This window comes from Mugil cephalus, chromosome 17 (genome assembly GCF_022458985.1).
Source record: "Mugil cephalus isolate CIBA_MC_2020 chromosome 17, CIBA_Mcephalus_1.1, whole genome shotgun sequence".
Taxonomy (NCBI): domain Eukaryota; kingdom Metazoa; phylum Chordata; class Actinopteri; order Mugiliformes; family Mugilidae; genus Mugil; species Mugil cephalus.
The window spans coordinates 12,782,791-12,807,500 of record NC_061786.1 but is presented as its reverse complement, the minus strand read 5'-3'; the positions used below and the strand labels follow the sequence as shown (position 1 = coordinate 12,807,500).

General features: G+C 39.7%; 3 protein-coding genes across 4 annotated transcripts in view; all 3 read right to left on the bottom strand.

Moving 5' to 3' along the window:
- orc3 (origin recognition complex, subunit 3) overlaps nucleotides 1-6,325 on the bottom strand; it is a 10,802-nt gene extending 4,477 nt beyond the window's left edge. Inside the window, exons 1-16 of one of the 2 annotated variants that reach the window (XM_047611615.1) lie at nucleotides 6,165-6,325; nucleotides 5,990-6,041; nucleotides 5,788-5,885; nucleotides 4,511-4,649; nucleotides 4,236-4,340; nucleotides 3,969-4,126; nucleotides 3,725-3,867; nucleotides 3,466-3,625; nucleotides 1,693-1,806; nucleotides 1,460-1,593; nucleotides 1,215-1,275; nucleotides 1,009-1,125; nucleotides 840-919; nucleotides 371-504; nucleotides 130-224; nucleotides 1-46 (exon numbers count right to left, since the gene is read on the bottom strand). The exon at nucleotides 1-46 is cut by the window's left edge and continues 52 nt beyond it. In XM_047611615.1, coding sequence (XP_047467571.1) covers nucleotides 1-46; nucleotides 130-224; nucleotides 371-504; nucleotides 840-919; nucleotides 1,009-1,125; nucleotides 1,215-1,275; nucleotides 1,460-1,593; nucleotides 1,693-1,806; nucleotides 3,466-3,625; nucleotides 3,725-3,867; nucleotides 3,969-4,126; nucleotides 4,236-4,340; nucleotides 4,511-4,649; nucleotides 5,788-5,885; nucleotides 5,990-6,041; nucleotides 6,165-6,188 — 1,660 coding nt within the window. In that variant the 5' untranslated portion in view covers nucleotides 6,189-6,325. The remainder of the gene's footprint in view (nucleotides 47-129; nucleotides 225-370; nucleotides 505-839; nucleotides 920-1,008; nucleotides 1,126-1,214; nucleotides 1,276-1,459; nucleotides 1,594-1,692; nucleotides 1,807-3,465; nucleotides 3,626-3,724; nucleotides 3,868-3,968; nucleotides 4,127-4,235; nucleotides 4,341-4,510; nucleotides 4,650-5,787; nucleotides 5,886-5,989; nucleotides 6,042-6,164) is intronic. The other variant, XM_047611616.1, reaches the window with a different exon arrangement.
- Nucleotides 6,326-7,101: 776 nt separating this feature from the next.
- znf292a (zinc finger protein 292a) lies at nucleotides 7,102-18,528 on the bottom strand. Its single transcript, XM_047611281.1, has 8 exons — nucleotides 18,343-18,528; nucleotides 16,362-16,516; nucleotides 15,413-15,491; nucleotides 15,011-15,146; nucleotides 14,656-14,858; nucleotides 14,247-14,383; nucleotides 13,840-13,981; nucleotides 7,102-13,702 (listed from the first exon to the last, which is right to left on the bottom strand). The coding sequence occupies exons 1-8, from the start codon at nucleotides 18,490-18,492 to the stop codon at nucleotides 7,541-7,543; spliced, it is 7,164 nt and encodes a 2,387-aa protein (XP_047467237.1). The 5' UTR covers nucleotides 18,493-18,528; the 3' UTR covers nucleotides 7,102-7,540.
- Nucleotides 18,529-19,836: 1,308 nt separating this feature from the next.
- On the bottom strand, nucleotides 19,837-21,464 carry cga (glycoprotein hormones, alpha polypeptide). The gene is made up of 4 exons (XM_047611303.1): nucleotides 21,322-21,464; nucleotides 21,126-21,231; nucleotides 20,773-20,957; nucleotides 19,837-20,169 (listed from the first exon to the last, which is right to left on the bottom strand). The coding sequence occupies exons 1-4, from the start codon at nucleotides 21,346-21,348 to the stop codon at nucleotides 20,095-20,097; spliced, it is 393 nt and encodes a 130-aa protein (XP_047467259.1). The 5' UTR covers nucleotides 21,349-21,464; the 3' UTR covers nucleotides 19,837-20,094.
- Between the last annotated feature and the right edge of the window lie 3,246 nt (nucleotides 21,465-24,710).

The window sequence follows — 24,710 nt, the reverse complement described above, 5'->3', positions numbered from 1 at the left end:
GACTCATCTTCTTGGACCTCCGAGTCTCGTTCATCTCCAGCAGCGTCTGCGTTCAGGACGACAATCACAGAGTTGCAGCGACAGAGCGGAAGTTTTACGGAGGTGTCTGCGGGCGCAATGATGAGCTACCTTCTGCAGCTGGAACAGGTCGGTTTTCTTTTGAAGATTTTTCACCGGCGAGGTGAAGCTGTCGTCGGCATTGTCGGTCATTTCGGCGGCAGCTGCTGTTATGAACAAAAGAAAATAAAAGATGTAGCTGAAACAGATTGGAATAAATTACATTTAAGTGCCTCTATTAGTTAGGCTGAAAATACAAACAGGAGAAATAAAACCTTAAAAGCTATATGTTGTGATGATTTGCACTACTTACTGTCCAGCTGCTTGAATTTGGCGAGTAGTTCCTCCAGCTGGACACAAGCTTTCTTCATCTTCTTTGACTTGACAGGCTGCAGAATCTCCAGACACCTCTGCAGCGAAGCAATCAGCTCATCTTTAGCCAGCATCCTGAAGGGGAAACACGGCAGGTTTACAACTGGATGACACAGGACACAGCTGACCTTCTGAACGGGTTGTTGTTGAGTCTGGGTTTGTTCAAGGTGTCACAACCACAAAAGGCTTCATAGCACGTTACTGTATAAATGACTATTTGTCCACCAGGAGGCGCATTAACCTTCCCAATGTCACAGAATGTGTTGCCATCTGGTGGTGGAGGATGTAAATAGCATTTGCTCATGTAGATATTAGAAACAGTTACTGTAAAATTGTACAAAAGAGGCAGACGTAGGTCAAAATGTCATTCATCATTTTATTTATTTATTGCGTTAACTCTCCAGGCTTACTTTAGAAGCTTCATGGCTGACTGGTAATCTTCGTTCTCCCACACATTCTTCTCCAGACATATTAAATGGAGCTCCCTGATCTGTAAAACACAAAAATATATAGTTACATCAAGACTAAAGGATATGCACTTTAGCTGAATTTTTCTGACAGTTGAGACCTAAAACTTGCCTGTTTTCCCAGAGGATATCTTGGTAACGATGAGGTCAGAGTGTGGAGACACCTCAGGGTGGGATAATAGTTCTTGTGGTATTTGTGAAGGCCCTTTATCAGATTCTGGCACACCTCCTGAAAACAAAGAAAGCAAAGCATTTTTCTAAATTCTGAAAAGTTCAGATTTTTCCGAGAACCCTCTGTGGACAAAACAACGAACGCACCTTTAAATGAGCGTCTTCCGTCAGGTTGACTTGTTCCTGTGGCTCCTGCTTCTCTAAATATCTAAGAGAAACCCACAGATTTAAAAGCAGAGTTTTTTACGTTTGAACAGGAAAAGATATAAACTAAAAAAAGAAATGCAGAGAGTGAGGAGGAGACCAACATCGGTTTGTTTAGAAGTTTTTAGCATTCGTGCTAACAACCACATCAGAGTTTGTTCTAATAAAAGAATGTGTTTGTTGAGTACCTAGTGAACGAGGGCAGATCCTTGAGCTTTATCAAGTCCTTTTGACTGAGCTGAGTCACGTTATGCAGAGCCTCCTTCTTTTTACAGCACAGCACACTGAGAGGCTGAGAGTGGAAGTGTTCCAGCAGGGCCAGCTGCACAGACACAGAACACAAAACTTATCTCTCCTACCAAAACCATATCTTCAGAGAGAAGGAAGGGCACCAGAGGGCAAACCGTGGGAAATGTCTCACCTGAATTCCCTTGATAAAGTTTCTCACTGAGAAGTCGTGGTAGAGGAAGAGGCTGATCAACACCTGCATCACTTTACCGTTGAGCTTAAAAGGGAAATGTGACGTCAGGACTAACTGGAAAACAAGCAAGACAAAAATAATTACTGAGTTTAGGTTCATGCTCAAGAAAAATGCAAGAGTCAAGGTCATGAATTAATTACATGCTGGTTATGTTATTTTGTCTACTGTCGTGTGTGCCCGGTACGGATGTCACGATTACCCGATTTCACAATTAATCGCGATATTAAGCGCTAAGATTAATTGATCACAACGTTTCCTGAACACCGTTAGAAAATACTATGCTGGAACCACAGTTAAGGGCAAACTCAAATGGAACAAAAACAAAGTTACGCAACACCCACATGTTGCCGCAGCCGCGTGTGCTGCTTTTTATTGGTCCCTGCAGATGTTGCAGATGAGAAGCGTCTACAGGGAAAATGGCAGGAGAGTCGTTCCCCCCCGACTAAACGTGGTAAATCAGCCGTGTGGGAATATTTTGAACACAGGAAAAATGACCAGGGTGTCGTTTTTGAGGACGGTTTTTGCCAGTAAGAAAAACATGTTATAAAAAGAGGAAAAGAGGAAACACATTTAATATGTTTCACCACCCGACTTTGTTTGCCAAAATAACAGTAAATACTCAGTAAAATTTAAAATATGTCAATGTTTTTCTAGCGCTGCATTGAATTAGTAGGAAATTAAATGTTAGCGTGTCATTTAATTGTGTACGAGTACGACACGGACTCGGCTTTCAGTGCAGCGTGAGGTCATTTGTTTTTTTCTTTCTTTCTTTCTTTCTTTCTTTCTTTGTCGTCGGACAGTCTCAGTATCAGTGTCTGCGCAGTGACGTGTAGAAGAAAACGCCATGTTGTCAAGGTCCTCAGTCAGTCAGTGAACATTTAGCATCACCTCCTTTTGCTTTCTCCCATCTGTGCATAAACGTTGGGCTTGTGCTTCCAGCTCGATGCAGTGCTTGTTCACTTGTGCTTCCAATCCGTTTCATGTTTTACTAATTTGTGTATGTCATTGTAATTTAAACATAAAATAAATTTACCAAAATAATAGAGAAGTGTCCACATAAAATTAGACAAATGATTAAAACGATTATAGATGGTATAGATGATCGATGACTTAAATAGTTTAATTAATGATTGGTCCTATATAAATAGATACTCAAATATACAAATACTGGGTCAAATATTCAAATATTATTCGATTTTCATTTTAATAATACATTTGAAATTTAAGGCATTTTTCTTTATACATTCTCTTTGAAAAACTTCCGGTCGTACGGTATGAAAAAAACATAGACCGTTTTTTTAAAGTTTTCTTTGTTCTCAATCCTGATTTGTGGATTTTAGAATGAAAATCAAATAACCACTAATTTTCAGTTTTTTTTATATCCCTTTCTGAACGGAAAATAAAATTCAATGACGAAACATACACAGACCGTCCAGGTACCTGTATCGCTTCCTCACACGTTCACACAAATGCAGATGAACAAATTCTAGATACCTTCTGATAAAATATCACTAAAGCAGAACTGCAGCAGGTAAAGAGAGGCATGAGACTCAAATGCAGTAGCTGATTTTCGAATTGGTCATCGAATACGGTATGCCGAAAAAATAATAAAAACCAAAAACAAAGTGAAAATTAAGTTAAGGTTGTGAATATGATTAACACTGTGTTGTGGTGCCTCCACATTGATCTGTACATGTCAGGGGGTAAAACTACCTTGTCGATGACTGTGGCCAGGTGCTGTGTGCAGGACAAAGACTGGAAGAGCTCGATGCACAGCAGGGAGGACACAGAGTGGGGCAGCATGTGCTGGATGGTGCTGGGCGACGTGGCAATCCCAAAGATGAACATCAGCGGGAGACGGTCAATGTACCGACTGTGGGGTAGAGATACTGCTGAAGAACGTGGTATAACATGACTAAACCTTATCTTTCTGTAAGACTGTGCTGAATAAAAAAAAAAAACTCCTAGTTACCTGCATATGAGTATAAAATCCTGAAGAACTCTTGGGTTAAAAGCCTCCAAATCCTTAAAGATTATTACGACAGGAGGCTGCTGCAGCTGCTCATCTTTGGCTGGGGAACTTCGCTTTTTTCCGGGAGTACCGCTGCTGGATTTCTAAATTGCAGGTGGAAACTCTCAGTGCCCTCTCATCATAACTCATTGTGTGCACCTATGTGTAAAATATGTAAAATATGTAAAAATCAGTGCGCTCCTACCGTAGTTTTTGCGGCGTACCAATCACAGAGCGTACTCAGAGAGCAGTGCACACTCTTCTGGAGCTGAGGCCGCTCGCTCTCCCCCTCGTCGTCATCATCATCATCCACAACTGTATCCATTAACCTCTCCAGGACCTTCTTCATCAAATGCTTCAATGCTGAAATGATAAACAAATGCACATGAGAGAGGAACAGAGAGCAGGGGAGTAAATTGGTTTCTAACCAGTGCCTTTACTCTGAAACAGAGCAGCTGTCTTAACGTCTTACCTCCACACTCTTTGGCCTGCACAGAGGTCACATGAGGAGTGACAGACTGCCGGAGCAGGTCAGACAGACTCTGGAAGGTCATGTCATGATCTGGTACGTTCACGCCTATATGGGATAAACCAAAGGAAGGTCAGATTGAGTACATCACAACATAAAAAATACACTTTAAATGTTTTGTTTTGTTGATATTACAACTCTGCAGGAGCAATGGTGGTCTGAAAATGCTAATATACAGTAATTATGAACGATGATGTGAGACGTTACTGGCTCATTACCGAGGACGAGAGCTGCTGTGGGAATTTCACTGGCTCTCATCTGGGACGTCCAGTCACTGTGTTGACGGGTGGAAGAGCACTTCCTGGTGAAGTCCAGCAAGCTGTCCAAGATTTTACGATTGAGCTCATCCTGTAAAATCTTAAAACGCAGAGATTGTATTCAATTATTGATAAGTTTTCTCCGAATAGATCCATTAAATTGTTTTATTCAACAGAATCACAACTCAAAGAATTCATTTGTGGGTTTTTTTTAGGAGGTATGTTTGATTGGAGGTGTATTTTCATATTTACGTACAGGCTGCATATGGTCTTATACAATATGTGCAATGACAACATCACTGCTACTACAGTAGAAAGTGTATAAACAGACTTAATGCTGCTGTGTCACCCTGAAGTTCTCCTATGGGGATCAATAAAACTGCATCTGATCTTGTAATTGTACCAACTCATCATTTTATAGAAACTAACTCACACATTTGAAATATGTTGAGATATTAATACATTATTTTGAAGAGGCTGCTTAGTTTTTTTTTTTTTTTTAAGATATTCACTTAATATTTAAGGGATACAAGTATATTGATACATTAACTCATTATTTTAAGATATTTAAATGTGCATTTTAACACATTATTTTGTGAGTTTCTCATGTTGTCAACAATACCAAGTCATTATTTTAACAATACTAACCTTTACATCTAATACATCTATATATTATTAAATGCTTTTGTGATATTAACTTCTCTTTAAGAAGTTTCAGATGTTGAATTGTTTGTTAATGGCTAGCATGGCTATCTTAAGATACTAAATATGCTGCTACAGCAGCTCTTTCACTTAAAGATATTGACATTTGTGTTTTAAATCATTATTTTGATGTTGTTTCTCGGTGTGTTAAGACAACTAAGTGGTTATTTTAAAGTCATTATGTTGCAACAGATGCTCTTCATAGTAATTTAGATCATCTTTTGTTTTCGTCACAGATTAAATGGGCTTCTACAACTTAAACTATCTCACACAGGTACATTTTAGAGGTGTGTTTTTATATGGTAATCAAAATACATCAATTGGTGACATCACTCTTATAAGAATAATACGTTTTACTGTCATTGTCTGGTAAAAAAAAACAAACAAACAACACAACAACAACAAAAAAACGAAACACAGATAAAAATAGAAGCTAATGGAAGAATATAAATAAAAACTATAGAAGCACACACAAGTCAAGTTGTCCAGTTCTTCACACTATGGGTTCTGTTGTGATAGAGGATTTCTGTTCTTACCTCTGTGTCTGTTTTGATTTTGTCCCAGAGGTCCTGACAGAGTCTGAATCGTGTCTCGCTGCTCTCTGCAGACTCACAGCCATGTCTGAAATAACTCTCTGAGGAGAAATGGCATCAGTTTCATTAAATGACACCTGAATCCTCTTACTGGATCGTTTATTTATTTATTTATTTTTAAACCATAAATATCAACACGTTATACCCAAACTGTGAGTCTTCCTCTTCTTAGCACTGGGCTTGAAAACAAAGCAGCCCTGAAATGTCAACAAGCATAAGTTATAAACAAAGCAGCAACACAGTGATGTGGCCATGTTGTGTCAACTGTATACTCGCCGAGTGTATTTAACACCCGTGCGACATAACGTATAACGCATTACCTTTGACACAGATGAAGTAGACATCTTTGTTTTCACGCTGTTCACGTCTGTAATGGTTAAACCGGTGTCTGGAGATGAGGTTCAGCTAACAGATGCTCACACAGCGACTTAAAATGACGGCTGCGTTTAGGCTTACCTACTTCGCGCCAATGTGACGTTTACGGAAGAGGGTATGTTCAACAAGTAAACACCGAGCGGTGTTTACTCGTAGTTTTTGACAGGATTTAAGTTCTTCAGCCACACACACACTGGTTTTTACGATTTACTAAAGAGAATGGTAAATTACTTTGCTCTTATTTTAATTTAATTATGACCCGTTAGTTCACTTTCCAGCGGTGAATGTTTTCGTTAACATTGCTGATCTTGAACGTGCCCTGAAAAAAGCTTGAAACGATGGAAATAGTAAAGATGGGATCATCATGGCGCTCCGTAACATACTACAGTGTGCACATTAGCTATATATTTGATCATTTGTTTGTTTTTTTTTGTTTTTTTTAACATATGCCTTATCTGCACAATACATATTGTTAGTTTATTTTTATGTTCTCAACTGAGAATATCTTGACACAAACAGTGATTTATTTATTTTGAATGACTTTGATTTTCTACATTGAAATTATAAAACAGGCCTCACATTTACACTAGACTATTTCAGAAAGCGTTTTTTATAAAAACTACTTTTATACTTTTAATTTAGGAATAATCTAACAATTTATTACAATTTAAAGCTTTGCTACATGACCCGCAACAAGACATCAAATAACCTGGACTCACTAAATGTCTATTTCTATCAAAACATAAGTGTCTGGGAAATGTTAACCAATTTTATAATGCCCCGATGAAACTAAGCATAAGAACGAAACTGCTGTATTGTAAACCTAACTATACAAACTTAACAAGTAAGGATTTAAGAAAAATAGGAAATCTGCAGTCAGAGTTTTACAAAAAAGAACCAGTAACATTTTATTGAACACTTCGTGGAAGACATGTAAATATTACAGATAGGTCTACTAGTGTTGAAAAAGGATGAAATAAATACAAACAGAACTTGAAATCCCATAGGGATATATAAAAACATAGTTTTCTTTAAAAGTCTCCATTTAGCAAAAAAAAAAAAAAAAAAAAAACATCTTCAGTACTAAGCATAAATACAAACATGTTCTAAAATCTATGCCCTATAGATTACCTGGTTATTATAACTAACATACATACTTAAAATCATCCGAGACATTTTTTTTTCATAAGTACAAAATAGGCCATTTCATCGTTAACTGTGACCATGACTGTTGGAAATCTTATGCATTATCAAACAAACCATTTCTGCAGCATAACTTCTCAAATCCTGAGTGAGATTGAGTTAAAAACAAAATATCGGGCTATGATCCGCTATAAAGCCACTTTTTTATCATGACTATGGGCTTCATATCTTGTAGCTGCTTCAGCAAAAGATCAGCACCGTCTGAAAATGTTTTATCCATGACAATTTTAACATTACTCACAGATTTGAGATTTAAGGGATTTCTAAAGTCTACTAGATTCTCACAGCCTCTAAATTCATCAGTGATTTTATGTTTCATTGAAGATTTCTGTCTGTGAGTTTGATGTCTTTTGGACGGCAGTTCAGCACTAGATTTATCGTTTAACTTGCGTTTGGAAGAGTGGGTTGACTCTGAGGTTTCCAAGAACTTAAGGAAAGAGTCTTCAAGTCCTAAAGGCTTGAAAGACCCTGGCAAAACCCCATCGTCACGTTGATCTTGGGCTGTAGGGGTACCAGGATTTGAGTTCTCTCTTGAACTGCTAACAGTCAAACGGTTCCTAAGGGTCTGCATCCTCTCTGGACAAGCTGGTGTAGGATGTGCAGGTTTTCTGGGACGGCCTCTTTTAACTCCACCGTCGGTCCCAGTGGAAGCTTGAGATTCTGCACTATCGTCATTAGACAGTTTGCTGTCCTCTTGGCCTATTCTATCCACCAGCTCATCCAGCTTCTGGTCACTGGACTTTGCGCCGTCTTCCGTCTCCGTCTCGTCTGCAGATGAACTTGAAGCGCCCTCCGATTTGTTTGCATCTTTGAACCTGGCGCGTGAGTACTTTTTGCAGAAAATAAATTGACTCCTCTGATCCTCAATGTATCTTTCTGTGAGGCCATGAGTGGTGTAATGCTTAAATATACTTCTTTCCGCCCGTTCCACCGCATCGCAGCCTATGATCATGCATGGGTACTGCAGGGGGAACTTCCTGGTGCACATGGCCGACGCCTCTTCGTGAGATTTTAGTGTAGGTTTTCCAAAACTAGTCCAGTGTTCTGTGGACTTGCCATCTTTCTTTTTAGTGTTTTTCTTTTTCACTTTGAACTTATTTTCTACGTTCTCTTTCCCATTGTTGAGTCCTGGAAAGAGCCCTACAGCTTTACTCCTTCTTCCATCACTTGTTTTGGGATCATATACATACTCATGCTTTTTGATCAGGTGGCGGAGGAGGTTTGACTTTGTAGTGTACACACGGTCGCATCCCTCAAACTCGCACCGGAAAGTTGGATCCACCGAACCACTCTCAGAGATGGCGATTTCTTTGTGGAAATTCTTAATGTGCTCGATGTACTTTTCCACGGAGTTGAATGGGAGAGCACACTCTGGTCGGTCACAGTTGAAAGTCTCTATGGTCATGCTGGCCATCATGGCGGTGGCTTTGTCGCGGGTGAACTTGTGAAGTAAGAGGTAATGCTGCACCAACCTTGTGACTCCCATGAACACCCTTGAACAGTTTTTCACTTGACACCTGACTTCATGGTCTTTTCCTATGCTCGGTTCGCTCTCTTGTCCGTTGTCAACGCCTGTCTTTTCAGTCTCAGCTTTACTAGGAGGCAGGGATGCCTGGTGCATGGCCCTGTAATGGAGAATCAAATTTTGCTGGATGGTGAATGCCGCGGTGCATCCTTCATGAACACAGCGATATGGTCTGTATGGACTGAAGGCATTGTCTGTGTCGCACATTTTGAGGCTCAACCTTTTTTGAAGTTTCTCTTTCCTCTCCTCCTTTGTTGGTGTGCTTTTGGAGCTGCTGGGTTTTTCTGGAGAGGATGAAACAGATTCTGTAGAGAACTTTAGGTCTTTTACTTTACTCAAGGACACGCTTGATTTCTGTTTTGGTACCTTTGCTTTGCCAACAGGACTGAGTTTCTCTTTCAAGCTGGTTTTCACGTCGCTGTCTGGACTCATGTTTACAACAGACAAGAGAGTTGACTCTGGAGCTATTGTGGGAGTTGATGGCGTCGCCTCCCCAAACTGACTTTCAGTCAAATAGTTTTGAGGTGATGGTAGTCGTGTAACAGTTAATACTTCGGGTGTCAAACCCTGTTTTACTACATCTCCTGAAGTGATTTCAGGAACTTCTGGATTGTTCTCATTGTCAGGTTGAGGTGCAATTGCAATGTCAAGTGGTTCTTGTTTTATTACAGGCATTACATCTGCACTTCTTGTTGTGCTACTGGTGTTTGCATCAGTGGGTACACGGCTAATTGCCACTTCTTTGTTAAGCCTGAATGCACGTCTATTTCGAGCACTAATCTTTAGCTTCAGTATTTCTGCTTTTGACAACCGATGGACTTTTTCGTAGTGAATTCTCAGTCCTGTAGTTCTTGTGAATGTTTTAGGACAAATCTGACAAGGATATGGAGACAGCTTGGAAGGGGTTCTTTTAAGCTCTTCTATCATCTCGACAGAATAATCATGCATTTTACTCAAGTGTTTGAATAACGCCTCCTTTGTCATGAATGAGTATTCACAATCGTCCTGGTCACACTTGAAAGGTTTGGGTATCTTTTCCAGGGGCTTGTCATCGCTTTTACTTTGTATTTTACTCTTTTCCATGTCACAAAGACTGACACTTTGCTGCGAGGACAAAGCATTTCGCATCTTCTCTTGCGCAGCCTCAATTAAATCCAGCCTCTGAAAGGCGTGTGAAATTTCCATCAGGTGGTCCTCCTGACGAGGTACGGTGGGGGATGGATTAGCAATGTCTACTGCCTTCTCTTGCTGGTTTTCAGAAGAAACAGAGAAGGAATTTGAATAGTCTGTTATATTTGTATGCTGGGGCTCCTGTTTTAATACTGTAGGCGAAGTCCAAGTTGTCAAGCTACAGGATTCCTGTGAGAATTCACCATTTGGCATGTTGAACAATGATCCATTTGTGTCAGGAACATGGGGGTCATTGAGGAAATCAAGAAATGACGTTGGCAGATCTGCCGTCAGGTCAATTTCATTTAAAGGTCTGCACTGTGAGCGCTTAGACAGGTGACCGCCAAGAGATTTGGTACTTGTGAACTCTCTGAAACATCTCCTGCAGATGACCTTGCCATCCTTGATGATTGCTGGCCATTTGGTGCGCTTGCTCAGCCTGTTGCGTTTTCCTTTCTGCGTGTCAGATTCGCCAGTCTTTTCGTCTGCAGGGTTGGTCTCACAGTCGGCGTTAGAACAGTCCTCATCATATTGGAAATCTGCTGGAATGACACTTTGTGGACTGAGCATGCCATCACCAGAATTATCCATCTGTTCATAACCAGGAGTTGACATTTCTGTTTTGATTATTTCATCAGCAGCTTTTAACGGAACTTGAGCCTCTGGGCTCAGACATTTCATAGGCATATCAACTGATGAGCACTGAGTAAGACAAGAGTTTTCACTCTGTGCATATGGAGTGCTGTAACTTCCTTCAGGGAGGCTGTCAATTGTTGACATACTGTTTCCATTATCCTGTCCTGTCATACTTGCACTGTTTTTTCTCTCGTCCGCATTGTCTCCACTACCCACAGGATGCAAGAGTGAATATTGATGTCCTCCATTATGCATTTGTACTCCATTGTCAAGCATTAGAGAGCTGGACACGTACTGAGACATCAAACTTGAGTCTGAAGGAGCATGTGACATAGTGGGACCCTGTATAGGCGCCCCTAAATGATCTCTATCAGCAGGGAGAGACGATGTGGTTTGGTAAGGGTCTGCCTGCCACTGGGGATAGCTGCGGGAAGGGTACTCGTTCATGTTAAAGGCATCTGGATAACTGTTACTCATAGAGGGTGACGACCATGACTGAGACATGTCTGACTGCATCACTCCACTGGGATTGTTTGGGCTACCCCAGGACGGGTACACTGTGGGATTCACCATCGGAGTGATAGGCACAGGCTCCATTGAGACAGGATAACATTGGGCGGGTGAGGTGGAGCATCCCGTTGGGTAATCCATTTGCTGCATCCCAGGTTTGTTGCATAGTGTCCCCGGCTGATCTGACAGCCGGTTCCCCAGGTTCTGAGACTGACTCGGTGTAGCTGGTACACTGGGCGTCTTTTTTGCTGCAATTTTGGTCACTTTGTTGTATTTCTTTGCTAATTTCCAATCTTCAAATATCTCTGGGTGCTGCTTCTTCACATGCCTGGACAGACTTTTGTTTGTACTGTATGCTCTTGTACAGTCATTATATGGGCAGCAATGCAGGTTCTCTTCATTACCAGCAGTTGCAGTAGGTGTGCTGGATGAATATTCCTGCAGCGAACAAGGCATTTCTGTCTTGATTTGACTTGGAGACATTATTTGTGGCATTGTCTTCTGAAATTCGCTGCCTTGTAGAATATTTTGCCTTTCCGCCTGCTGGCTTGCCACAGGATCCGTTGCGCTGTGTGCAGGATACACTGGAGGAACTTCACCTTGTCCGGCAACAGTATGGTGCCCATGGGGAGCCTCCTGTGGTGGATTGGCATCAGCTGGAGCTGGAGCTGGAGCTGGAGCTGGAGCTGGAGCTGGAGCTGGAGCTGGAGCGGGGTTGGTGAGTGGAGTGTAGCATTTCTCTGGTTCCTTTATTTCAGGATCTGCCACTGAATTCAGGATGCTTGCAATTGAGTGTTTCACTTTCAGGGCACCAGGCTCTTTAGCAACCTCTGGTGATGTGCATGGTGATGTGCTTGCATTTGATGCTTCTTTCATAGAAATGTCTGTATTAATCCTCTCAAAGCAAACAACAGTAGAGCATGTGTCTTCCTTGCTAGGGGCGTAATCGGGTGGTGGCTCTACATTTGCAGGACCAAGGGGCATTTGATTTGCGTGTGAAAAACTATTCGCTGCATCATTTGCACTATGATTCTCTTGGTGAGACACGAATTGAGACTGTGAGTAGAATATTTTACCACAGTTCTCCATTTGGCATGTGTAAGTAAGGTAATGTTGCGCCTCATGATCATACAACAGGTAAGCCTCACTGAAGACTTTGCCACAGTTTGGGAACATGCACTGGGCCTTGAATTCTGGGTGTGTTTTTCTATGCATGAGAAGCTCAGAATTGGAGTTGAAATTGGCCTTGCAATCCAGCTGTATGCAGATGTACGGTTTGCTGCCACAGTGCATCTGCAAATGATCATTAAGATGTCTGACATTAACGAACTGCCTTCTGCAATACTGGCACACCACTTTCTGTTTTTGTATTTCTAAAAACCTCATGGCCTCTTCGTCATCCTTATGAGATCTGACATGAGCCATGAGGTTACGGAAAAACTTGAAAGCCTTAGAACAGTTTTTAACAGGACAGAAACAGTCTTGACTTATCTGTGTATCAGATGTGGTTTGCTCCGTCTTTACAGGCGCCGCCAACTGATTGCCAATTTGAGATTCAATTTTAACAGGGCTCATGTTACTCTTGGCTGCAACCTTGGCGATTTTTAACGGACTTTTAGGGGACTGAGGTGGTTTGCCCACTTTCCTTGCGGCTTTCATTGCTGCCAGTCTCTCTTTGCAAGATTGCTTTACATGTGATGCTACGTGTGGTTCTAAAACCTCCCTACTTTCAAAACTATCGGCACAAATTGGACAAAGATAAACTCCATCTTTGAAATGCTTCTGAGCGTGGCGAACTATTCTGTGACCTAAGAACTCCTTGTCGCATAAAACACAATACTGCATGTAGGCTCGCCAGTTTCGGAACCGAGCAGACACAAAACCCTGCTCCCGAAGTTTCTTAGCCTCTCTGTTTTTCTCCTTTTCATCTGTTATTTCATTGAGTTCATTTGTAGTGGTTAACAGAAAATCCTCCAGGTCTCTGTATTCAGGGAGTTTGCCAAGTGCACTTTCCACCTCCTGCTCATCTGTGTCATTGAGTGTGTCAATTGAGGACACAATAGCTGCCTCCTCGCCCATCAGTGCTAAGCAATTGCGTTTCAGTGTTTTCCAGTCCCAGAATTCTGGATCAAAAGGCCACTGTGTCTTCAAGGCCAGAAGTAACTCACAACGTAAAGAATTGGGGACCGGTAGACTCCCATCCTCTTCGGGCTTTTGGTCAGGTTCATTGTACAGTGACTCCACAGCATAATACGAGTCAACAGTAGGCTGGAGGAGGAACTCTGTCAGCTGGCACGCACGCTTAACTTCTAGATCAGTTGGCAAGAGGCAGGAAATAGTCTTGCAGATGGTAGATTTGCTGTCTTTATGGTCACTGGAGGTCATTTTCAGAGCTTGAATGCACATTTCTACACACACTGGAAGCCCCACTTCTCCAACCTAACAAAATATAAACATAAATGCAGAGGGTTTTATTTTAAGGCCACAGTAACAGTTGCACAATCCTATGAGTCATTGTTGGTGTGAGTGACAATGTCAGGGTTCTCCTTTTAGAAAATTCTAGCTATTTTTCTTACCTCATTTTGGATCACTTTAATGAGAAACAGAATGTGGCAGACACTCCGGCAGAGAAGGGCCATCTCTTTGCTGCGGCCAAGAAATGAATCAGCAGACGACTCTAAACGCATGAGTAGCTTACTCCAGAACAGTGTGAGTTCCCTGTAAAAGTTCACAAGCAGAAGTGGTCAAGATTTTTAAATGAAAGTGTCTAAATCTATAGGAAATGTATAATTTATATTCAACACTTTCTCAAACAGTCATGAACTAAAAAACTATAACATTCATTCATTCCCATTTGACTTTACTTTATTTGACTAAACTTTTCGACTTTTCAAACGATACAAAGTTGACATCTACCATGCTACTCAACCATTTGAAACTACGAATTGCTCCAGTTTTGGTAAAAGTCCACAGCAAAACATACCAGGCACAATACACGTCTCCTTGGAGAAGCTGTCGCTTGAGAAAGGCAGTGCACAAGCAGAACGCTCCTTTCTCATCTCCCTCTGACTCCAAGTTGCAGATCATTTCAAGAGCATCTTTACAGTCTATTGAGGCAATCTGTTGGAGAGACACCGAGAAAAAACAAAAGAATGATCAACGTAAATGAAATCAAATGAAAATATGTTGCATAATGGATTCAGTGTCTGTACTGTTTTGGAAAACATGGTCAATTCTGATCCGTTTTTATTTGCTTCATTTATAACAGTATCACGTTTGCTCATTGGCAGAAACATAATTCGTATAATGAATTGATGAATTATTTTAAGAGCATAGCATTTGCTAAGCTGATCAAAGTATTGTATTTACAATAAACTTGTGTTCTTTCTCACCTCTTCCATCAGCTGCTCCTGACTTTTTGTCATGCAGATGCAAAGCAAGTATGTCTGCTTGAAGTTCCCTTTTCCTTCATATCCTGGATACTCAGCACACATCTTTGCAAGGACGGCGGCTTTATCAACGCTCTCCACTTTGATAAGATGTTTTATTCGCATGTTAAGAAGCGTGGGACCTTCCAACTCGAGAAACTCGTGGACTAAGAAGCAGAAAGAAAAGATATGAGATATGTTGCACATACGAGGGAGTATAATTACCATGAAAACTTAACCCTAGTAATTTTATGAAATTACAGCTGTACACATGATGTAAACCAATATAGACATTTAAAAAAAAAAACAAAAAAACAACCTTGCTCAGTTTGTGGAATTTGATTGGATAAGATGCTGCTTAATGTGGTGTTGGACCAGACACCATCCTGTTGTGCCAGAACTGAGAGCAGGCAGAGCTGTGTGCTTCCACTTTCTTGCAAAAGGCTGTGTGCCAACTGCAACAGAAGACAAAAAATATGTAACACTTAAATAAGTGCTGAATACTTACTACAAGGATGTTATCGCAGAAAATCTGAGTCGGAAAACTTAGATTTCTGTATTGACAACACCAATTGTCAACATTTCACCTCATAAGTTTTACTAGTTCAATACAGAGTTAACCCAAATGCAGTCTAATCACTAAACAACTTGTCATTGCTTACTACTGCAGAGATAGGTCTAAGAAAAAAAAAATTCTGCTAATAGCCCTGGGGATACTGACCTTCATGGAGGACTGAAACTCCTCCCATAAGGCACCAGGGACATGCTGGGGCAGTAAGAGCAGCAGCTCCGCACAGCTCCTGTAGATCCCACACAGCCATTTGTTAAAGCCCGATTTAGGTCAAGGATGTGCACACTCTCCACAAAACAGGGATAACCATACAAGAACAACTATCAACAAAATGTGTTGCTTTAAAGTCAGTGTGGTATTTTGGAAGCGGAGACAGTCGAAAGGGAAAGAAAAAAAAAAGCTCTTAAATTAGCAGAAGTGAAATGCTTTCTTTAGTGTAGTGAGCTACTAGTTAAATATTCACTGATGTTTTTTTTCATTTGGCAATAATGGAAAACAAAATTAATGATCAATATGTGCATTTATATTAAATTAAGACACATTCTTTACTGTAATAATCATCTCTGGATTCCTTAGTTTTGTGTTGTGGCTGTGCCTTCATGTGCAAAATACATCATCCCAAATATGCCGCTCCCCTAGAGATCACCTACATTTCTATTCTGCATTACAGCCTCAAGGATTTTACCTTCATAAGAGCACATTGTACAAACAGTTGAGTGGCTTGTGTAGAGTGTAATACAGTAGTATATTTACATATGTCTTATACCAAAATTTCCTCTAGGATTTTGGGGTGTTTATTTATTCTCTGACAAATATTGTGCCTCTCTCCCAGTAGATTTCAGTTCCTCTTAATGACTAATGAGAAAACTGCTCAAACATCAACGTCAGTGGAATGACAAAGTAAATATAAACCATGTAGATTCAAAACCCGTGTGAAGCATTTCCAAACATGAATGAATGCAAATGGATTTTCCAAACTATAAATGCACTATTATTCCAATTCAAATGAAACACCCATTATAAAAACCGTGCTCTTCAAAGGTAAGAATTGTAATAAGGGATTTCAGTCATTTGCATCCACAAAACAGTTTCTACTCACAGTGCTAACTTTTCAAGTAGGAGTGGCACGTTTTCACATTCGGAGGAGAGACAGGAGGCGGCCTTAGCAAAGCTGAGGATGGCCACGGTGTAAACCTCCAGCAAGGGCAGTGGATCCTCATCAGTTTTCCAGCGACCGGCATGTTCCACAAGGACCTGAGGGAAAACATACAAATACTCCGATTAGAAAAATGTACAGGCTGACAAACGGGTACTGATTGTGCACCGAATAAATTGTGTATTTAATTGATGCTGCTATGCAAAAATAAAAAAATATACATTTGTGATGAGACTGGAAAAAAAAAATAAATCACAGCATTCCTGGTTTCAAGCTTCTCTGTGGATATTTATAGTTTTTTCCGCTTTACACTCTGTGTCGTGTGATGGCATTATTATGGCATATTCGTTTTTATTTTGAGGTACTTTTATAGACTTAAGTAGTGTGACTAATCAACCAATAATGAAAAAAAGTCAGTTGCAGCTGTAATTTTATTGCTCGGCCGTGTGAAACTTGTGTAATTACATGTCGATGGATTCTGACTTAATTGTGAAAGCCAAAATAAAAACAAGCAAATAAAATATAGTAAGGGGGGAAAAAAAAACAATGTCATTCTTCTATGATGGCACTAAATATGAAGGTGAAAGCACAATTTATGATGGTTTGAATTAAGATTTATTTCATTAAATGCCACAATAAACTTTAACAATAAGAAATTATTGTAATGCTATTACAGAGAATATAGGGTTTTAAAAATATCCATGTTATTATGTATTTATAACATAATTTTGCCCAGTTGCAGAAGACTTAGCCAGCAAAGTTATGCGTGGACCTTCATCGATTACAAAAAAAAAAAGAAGAAATAAAATGCAGCATACTTTACTCAGACACAAAATATTCATAAAAACCAACCATCCTAAAATCGTGCATTACCGCCACAGTTTAACTCCTCTGAAACAAACCCAGATCTCAACTGAACCGCACACAAGCACAGCACACGTCCCCGAGACTCGACCGCTTTTTTTCCCCCAAATAACTTTTAAGCTGAACAAATTCCTCACAGTCGGATGATGTGTGCAGGGCAATAAACTAATTTATGACCTCGCTCTCAGTCGATGACAATAATCCATGCTGCATCGCCGGTAAACCGGAGAACCTCGCGTTATATTTACGTAGTCAGGGCTAATTAATGAGGAGGATGTGTAATGGAGTCAGTGACCACTGCAACACTTTCCCCTTCAAATCTCCACCTCGGCCAGCTGCAGGTTTTTTTTTTTTTTTCGGTTGCTATTACACTGCCATCAATTTAACACCATTTGCTGGTGATGACCACAGTCCAGTAATTAACATCTCCGCTGATGTGTTTAGCTGGATTAATTAGTGCAAAAGGCCCGGGCTAGCATCTTGGGGGGAAAAAAATCATTGCTTTCTCCGTACAATGAAACAGCTTCACAAAAGTAACCCAATTTTACACCCAGCTAAAAGCTCTACAATCAGCTAGAAGCAATGGCATAGCGATTAAATCATGTTTTTCCAGCAAATATATGTAAATGTTCCAGTGCATATTAATGCAATCGCCCAGGAAAATCTCGCTAACGTAGCTATCCATTTTTTTGCACAGCATGACCACTGCACAGGACAGGGGGACCCTGCATACCAGCTAGCAGCATTCATCTGCTATTAGCTAGCTGGCCTGGAAAATACGAGTAATACATGCACAGTGAGCACACAATGGCGTGCCTTCTCGCCCCGTGGGTAGCCGAGCTTCTAAATAACTGCACGCCACACACAAATAGCACTAAGATTATGGCTAAAAGGCACCGTGGAGTTTTCCCTCCCCCCGCATCTTAAAATGTCAGGCAGCTAGCTAGGCAAGCTAGCTGCCTTAGCTACATTGTTGTAGCAAACGTAGACGCGCATCCTCGGCCAGGAAGCCACAGGGGCTGCAGGCTACCCGGGATGAGCAGCAGCACAGCGGGCTAACCTGGCAAAACTCCTGGCAGAAATGCAGGGAGGCTTCCAGCGGAGACTGCGAGCTCTCTTTCAAAGCTGTGGTCAAACCCTGGAACCGCTCTCGGAGCTCCTCGACAGCTTTCCGTGTTTCATATTCCTTCTCTGTCTCCCCCTCCGCCATCTTCACAACAATCACGATCGCGTACGCACAGATGTTACGCTGCCAGACTCCCACACGCACGCGCACGCAGGGGGGAGGGGAGAGCACACGGTGTGCTCCACATATACATACCCCTGATGTCAACAAAGCAGCTACGACCTCACAATAAGACGAAATCATATTCTTCACACAGGCTCAAATATTTACCCATCAGTCAGTCTTATGGTTGGTCTGGGTTTCCATCCACAGTGTATAGGAACCATGACCTCCATGCGGCTACCATGTTCAGACAATCCCACTCCTAGATGTATACACATCTGCTGCACTTTCTCAAAAATACGATGTATAATTCCCTAAAATAGCATAATCCTTTTTGTATATTCATTAGCATCATTCACTGTGATTTCCGTAGGGTAGATGCTCACTAAGCAGGGTAGCTAAGGCGACACCTGGCCTTGGTGACCGACTCAAAGGGGAAGATGGAGCTGAGCACTTGACTCTGTAAGCGCCATTATGCATGGTCATTAAGTTTCTGAATTAAAAAGGGCAAAACTATAAAAGAGTAATGCTGAAATATCATCTAGATGAGTGACTGCATTGTACTTGGAGTGATATGAGCTGTGCTACAAAAGCTGATAACATTCCCTATCATAAATTAAAGAATGGAGCTACTGGTTACTTCTTCAGATCACACACACACCATAAAAACTAACATTTAATAGGCATTTAATATTGAAATACTAATAATAAATAGTGATTCTGAAGCTCTTCTTGAGCTTTCGATAAGATCACAAAGCCCTCATCAGGATCAATTAGCTCATACATCAGAGACTCAAAGAGGTTAAAATCTCTTTTCAATTATATTTCAATTAGCTTTTGACTACTTGAGTGAATTTTGGCTTCCATTTCATGTGGAAGCTTCAAAGTTGTTGTGGCACACACCTAATAAACCTCAAACTGTCTGTTTCCTGCTGTTACGCCTGTTGCTGTTCTTCACATTACCACTCTGAAACCTGTGGTCATACCGGTGTGATCAGATGGTGGCTATTAATTTAACTTTCATATTCATCCTAAGCTTACATTTGGAACATTAAAAAACCTTCATTGAGAATATTACAAAAATGCATCAATAGTAAAAATCTTACTTTTTTCACCCATTTTTTTTGGTGTTTTTATTGTGTATTTTGTATATTTGTCAATATACAATCTATAAAGCATGTATTGTTTGACAGCCAACTATCAGGTGATATAGGGGAGACTGCTGAAAAAAACTGTATGAAATTTAACATGGAAAACACATTAAATACATTCATTTAGCAGAGTTTCTGATCCAAAGCTACTCAAAAATCTCAACAAACACGCACGTGCATGCATGGATTTTAATGTAAGACGTGTTTATGATCACACCATACAGACTTTAACTGTGTATCAAACCCACAATTGAACAAATGTATTTCTCATAACATAACTCATCAGCTATCACAGACAATTAATCAATTCAAAAATATTATTTGGCAATGCAAGGACACAAATTTCAAAACAGAGAGGAGCATACTGTGCATATTAAAAGAAACAACATGTTGCCAAGCCGAGCGTCGCAGAGATGTCTTCATTGCCCATCTGTCATATTTTATGAAAATAGCAGGTGCTGCAGTGGCAATCTGTGTGGTTTCTCACCCTGGCGCCACCTACCTCTGTCTGAAAGAAGAACGGATATGATAGAAAGCGTGAAACTTAGCAAAGTCACGGGGACTCCACAGCAGCAAATGATTTATTTTCACTGCTTAGCACTAAAACCAGAAGCAGCATGAGGCTAAATGAAAACTGAAAAATGAATGGAAGAAACTGTAAACTGGCAGAGGCTGAGAACTTCTCCTCCTTTCTTCAATTAAAAGTTCTATATTTACACAAAACAGTCGAGTTAACGGGAAGTATCAAAAATAAACATAGTTAGATGTTGTCAGATTTAAGATTTATGACATTTGGAAGAGAATATAAGTGGGATAAGTGCTAAGTCATAAACATTTGACCAAACTCATTCTCATAATTCAATATAAGCCATTTTAGAAGATAAGCAAAGCTTGTCTGAATAGCACTACTAGTAGTGTTTTATACATGTAGTGAAGTAAATGAAAGAACACTCTATCAGATCTGTCTATAAAGTAGCATAATTTAGTTCTTCTTGATCTTGACACCTGGAGTTAATTATTACTTTTCTCCTGCTGGCATAAATTATGGTTAAAATGCACAAAATATAAAGAGCACAATCTGCCTGATAAGTCTTTTGTTTTGCGCTTGTACCTCATAGCTGTGCCTTGCAACGCAGCATGATGCCTCTGAGGTGATGTTCTTTGGGATCGTCATTGTCTTCATGGTGCTCAGAGGAGTTGGGAACGCCTTGGAGAAGCAGCAGCCACTGCACTGGTAGATCGGACGATCCCTTGAGAAAAGTTCGTTCTTCCTCAGCGTGCATTCCACGCAGCCCACTAGAGGTTTTTGGAAAAGCAGAAACAAAATGGTATGAATCATGGACACTTTATAGGAAATACAAACAAGAATATGGTGCATTAGATGTTTGGTTTGAGGACCACCTTAGTACGTATTCTACTGCTAGTAATATGTAATCTAGTACTTGCACTGTAAATAATTCTTACTGTTCGATAAGTCGATGTTGGGGTATGAATCAGCTACGTAGAGGAGAAAAGACAACACAAGAAAAGATACTCCAGCTGATTTCACTAAACCCATCGTGGTTGGTACCTAATAATATAGAAATAAAAGAAAATGGTCAGTCAGCAATCTGGTGAATAAACACTTGAGTACATTTTAGAGTGATTATTAGAGCATTACCATGTTGAAAGAAAGCTTCCCCTTCATTGTAGCTCAGTACAGGACTCCTTCATAGTGAGGACTTTCTTTGCTAATCCATCCCATTTTATACCAGTGTTCCACGCATCTTCTTGAATTAGATGTAACCTAACAACCTTATCAATGATCTCAGTGACTCAAAGGCCACACTGCCCTCTCCTCCCTAATCCCTTTAAACCTCAAAATGATAAAAACAAACAGTGGAAACATACTTCCACCATCCTTCCACCCTGACTATGGATGTTACATTTAATCCCTGGATTTTTGTTACTTGGTAACTGAGGATTGTTTTTATTCGTCATGTCACAGCAAAAAGTGGGACATAAAATGGGGAATTTCTTGGTCAACAGAACTATCAACTTTATGGGCTATAAGCTGCCAAATAATATTAATTCCATTACAGTTCATCTGTAAAATTTAACTAAATACTGTGACCTTGCTAACATAATAATAATCCACACCATGTTGCTACTTCCCAAATAATAAATTGAACTTATTTGAGAGCTTTATAATGTGTATGCATGCATTTAACTAACCGGTTAATAAATGCATATGCTGTAAATTAAAAAAAAAAAAAAAAAAAAAGTTCAAGATGAAAGACAATAAGTTACAATAAGTTGTAAACACACTACTATGTGGCTGACAGTGCAACCATGTCTGTCCACTCAGTACGAGGCTACAACTAGCAGCTAACTACCTTTTGGCACTATGCTATAACAGCATACGTATGTAAAAGTATCACTTTTATGCAGATTAAACAGATTTAACATGTGACCCTGTAAACATCAGCTAGCTAGCCCAGGGCCAAGCTATTCCCAGCATTTATGCAAAGCTATGCTAACAGACCGCTAGCTATATATATTTTTTTTAAATGTGTGCACATGACATTGGTGTCAACCTCCTCATCTGGCTTTGAGACAGGAAAGCATATTTTTTTTATATTTTCAAACACTTTTCTCGTTATTCATTTCATACAGTTGATGCATTTGCTTGTTATTTAGCAAACTGGGAATTACCTCAAACAAAAGATTTCATCTCTTTATTTTAGGAGCACATTTCCCTAGTTTCAGTGCAGTGATGTCTTAAAAACCAGTGGACAGACTAGATGAAACACGCTATGAATAAATGAAGAGACATTCGATAGTTGTTAAGGAGTATCCATCTGTCCACCTCCAACATCTGAAATGTCAAGGATGAATATAAATTTATTTTGGATTTCATTACACAAGAAGCCATCATGTGTCCTTGGTTGCTCTGGTGATAAATCCTTGGCCTAAGATTTATAATTTCCTTAAATGTGACAACTGATGTGGCTCAAATTATATAAATCAGTTGTAGACCTTATAATAATTCACATTAAATATTTTATTTTTTAAGCATGGTACATGTCGCCTCAATTAAAATCTAACTTAATAGACACGCTAGAAACATTATATAAGACGGCCTTTTCATGCTTGAGGAAACATAATCTCATCAACATCATATCTCTCAAGATCTGACCGCTTTCTCACCCTTTCATGCTTTGCCTGGGATTCTTACATAACATCAGACCTAGCTATTTGTAGCACTGTCTAAAATAACTACTTGAAATCACCACAGAAAAGGCTAATGAGCGAGTTAGTATCGTATGCGAACGAGGCAGATGGGTAAATATGAGCAATGCTACAAATGTTATGACATGCTAAGATAACTGACACCTGAAAGGATGGCTACTCTGCATTAAATCAGTGAATGTAACAAAAAAAACATCAGCCTTATGTATTTTAGTACTGCCGCTCTCTCCTCATTATTCTGGCACAAAGGTGTGGATTAAAAGGTGTTACCTGCCACTACTTTAACCTGGCCTACTGTAGAAACATGATGTTACAACATAGATAGACATGTGGAAGAGTACAGAAGGCAGTGGGTTTTCTTGGGAGGGAACTTTGGACTTGACAGGTTGTACGTTTAGGTACACATTGGGGGACACAGTCTACTTGATGACTCCAGCGTAATGCATTCTGGGAAACCTGGCTCTCCCAAGTTAAGACAAGTTATATCAGGACCCCTCACCTATCCAATTGGATATCATAGAGGTTGTTTTTGTACAAGTCTTTTTTTCTCCTACTGCAAATACACTGGAGCAATCACACTTACATAAATATTATCTACTTGTATCATATAATACATTACCAAAAAAATAAAAAATAAAATAAAATAAAATATAGTGGTTGTGCTAGAATGTTTAGGTTCGTGATTAAAGCAGATCCACTCTCTACTGCACATACTCTGATTCAAGAGTATATTATGCTGTAGCAATGTGAGTTTTGTGTAGTCTGCATCATTACCAGCATAATAAACCAGGACAAACATAAATTTATAATGTGTTCATAAAAATACATTTCCCAGAGGATATATTTTTAAAAAAACAAAAACCATTACTGTTTATGATCACATTCATTACCACTTTGGGTTTTCAATTTTAAATTTATAATTAAAATTAACTGTAAATGCCCCATTTGGAGTAATTAATAGCTGAGGAGTGGCAAGATCACTCTAATATTTTAAAGTAAATGGAGGTCCATTTCACTTTTTATTGCAAAATAAGGTTTCTTTTACAGCTCTAGCACAATTTCTACAGTCAGAGGTTTGGCAGCACTTATGAAACATTATTTTTTACACTCTTGGAAAACATAGTGTGTTTCTGAACCATCTGCTAAGTTAAAGACTTGGGATTTTGTATCTTACTGTAGTCCCAGATAAAAATAAAATAATAAAAAAAATACCCGTGGACTCATCTGGACTATATCTTCTGCATTTATTTCTCTGCAATGTATATAATTTGTTTATAATATTATTATATATGTTAGAATATTAGCACAGCTGCATTTTTTGTGTGAAACCTTTGTACTGAGTAAGAAAATGTGCTAATATCAGAACATGATTTCCTTCAGTTATAAAAAAATGTAGAACTAGATTTTAATGCCACACTATACCAAATGCATACAGAAGAGAACTACTTTTGAATGTGTGACAAAAAAAACTTCCCTACTACTGTAGCACATATTCTTTTGCTAACCAAATTATTAAGCAATTTTGCATGAATAAATATACTTCATAGTAGTGGAAACTTTATTCACCAGAGCTTGACAGAATAATTAATTGTGGATGCAAATAAATGTGATACAGGTGCACAGACTCTCTGGCGACTCTTTTGTTCATGTTGCAGAGGAGTGATAAGAGAAGAGTGACACAGTGTGGTGGAAAGTGGGACCTACTTCACAACTTACAGACTGACACACTTCTACAGTAGTTGCAAGTGCTATTCTGCATATGTGGCTTCAGGTTAAAACACACAGGGACCAATATTTTGATAACATTTAGTCTGAAAA

Bases quoted from the DNA above. Each gene is read 5' to 3' on its own strand.
- cga (XM_047611303.1), bottom strand. From the start codon at position 21,348: ATGAAGGGGAAGCTTTCTTTCAACATG. The intron at 21,232-21,321 runs GTAATGCTCTAA...CTATATTATTAG, and splicing joins GGAAGCTTTCTTTCAACATG to GTACCAACCACGATGGGTTT. The intron at 20,170-20,772 runs GTACAAGCGCAA...TTCTTCTTTCAG, and splicing joins TTGCAAGGCACAGCTATGAG to ACAGAGGTAGGTGGCGCCAG.
- znf292a (XM_047611281.1), bottom strand. From the start codon at position 18,492: ATGGCGGAGGGGGAGACAGAGAAGGAATATGAAACACGGAAAGCTGTC. The intron at 14,859-15,010 runs GTTGTTTTTTTG...TCTGCTTCTTAG, and splicing joins AATTCCACAAACTGAGCAAG to TCCACGAGTTTCTCGAGTTG. The intron at 13,982-14,246 runs GTATGTTTTGCT...GAACTTTTACAG, and splicing joins GGAGACGTGTATTGTGCCTG to GGAACTCACACTGTTCTGGA.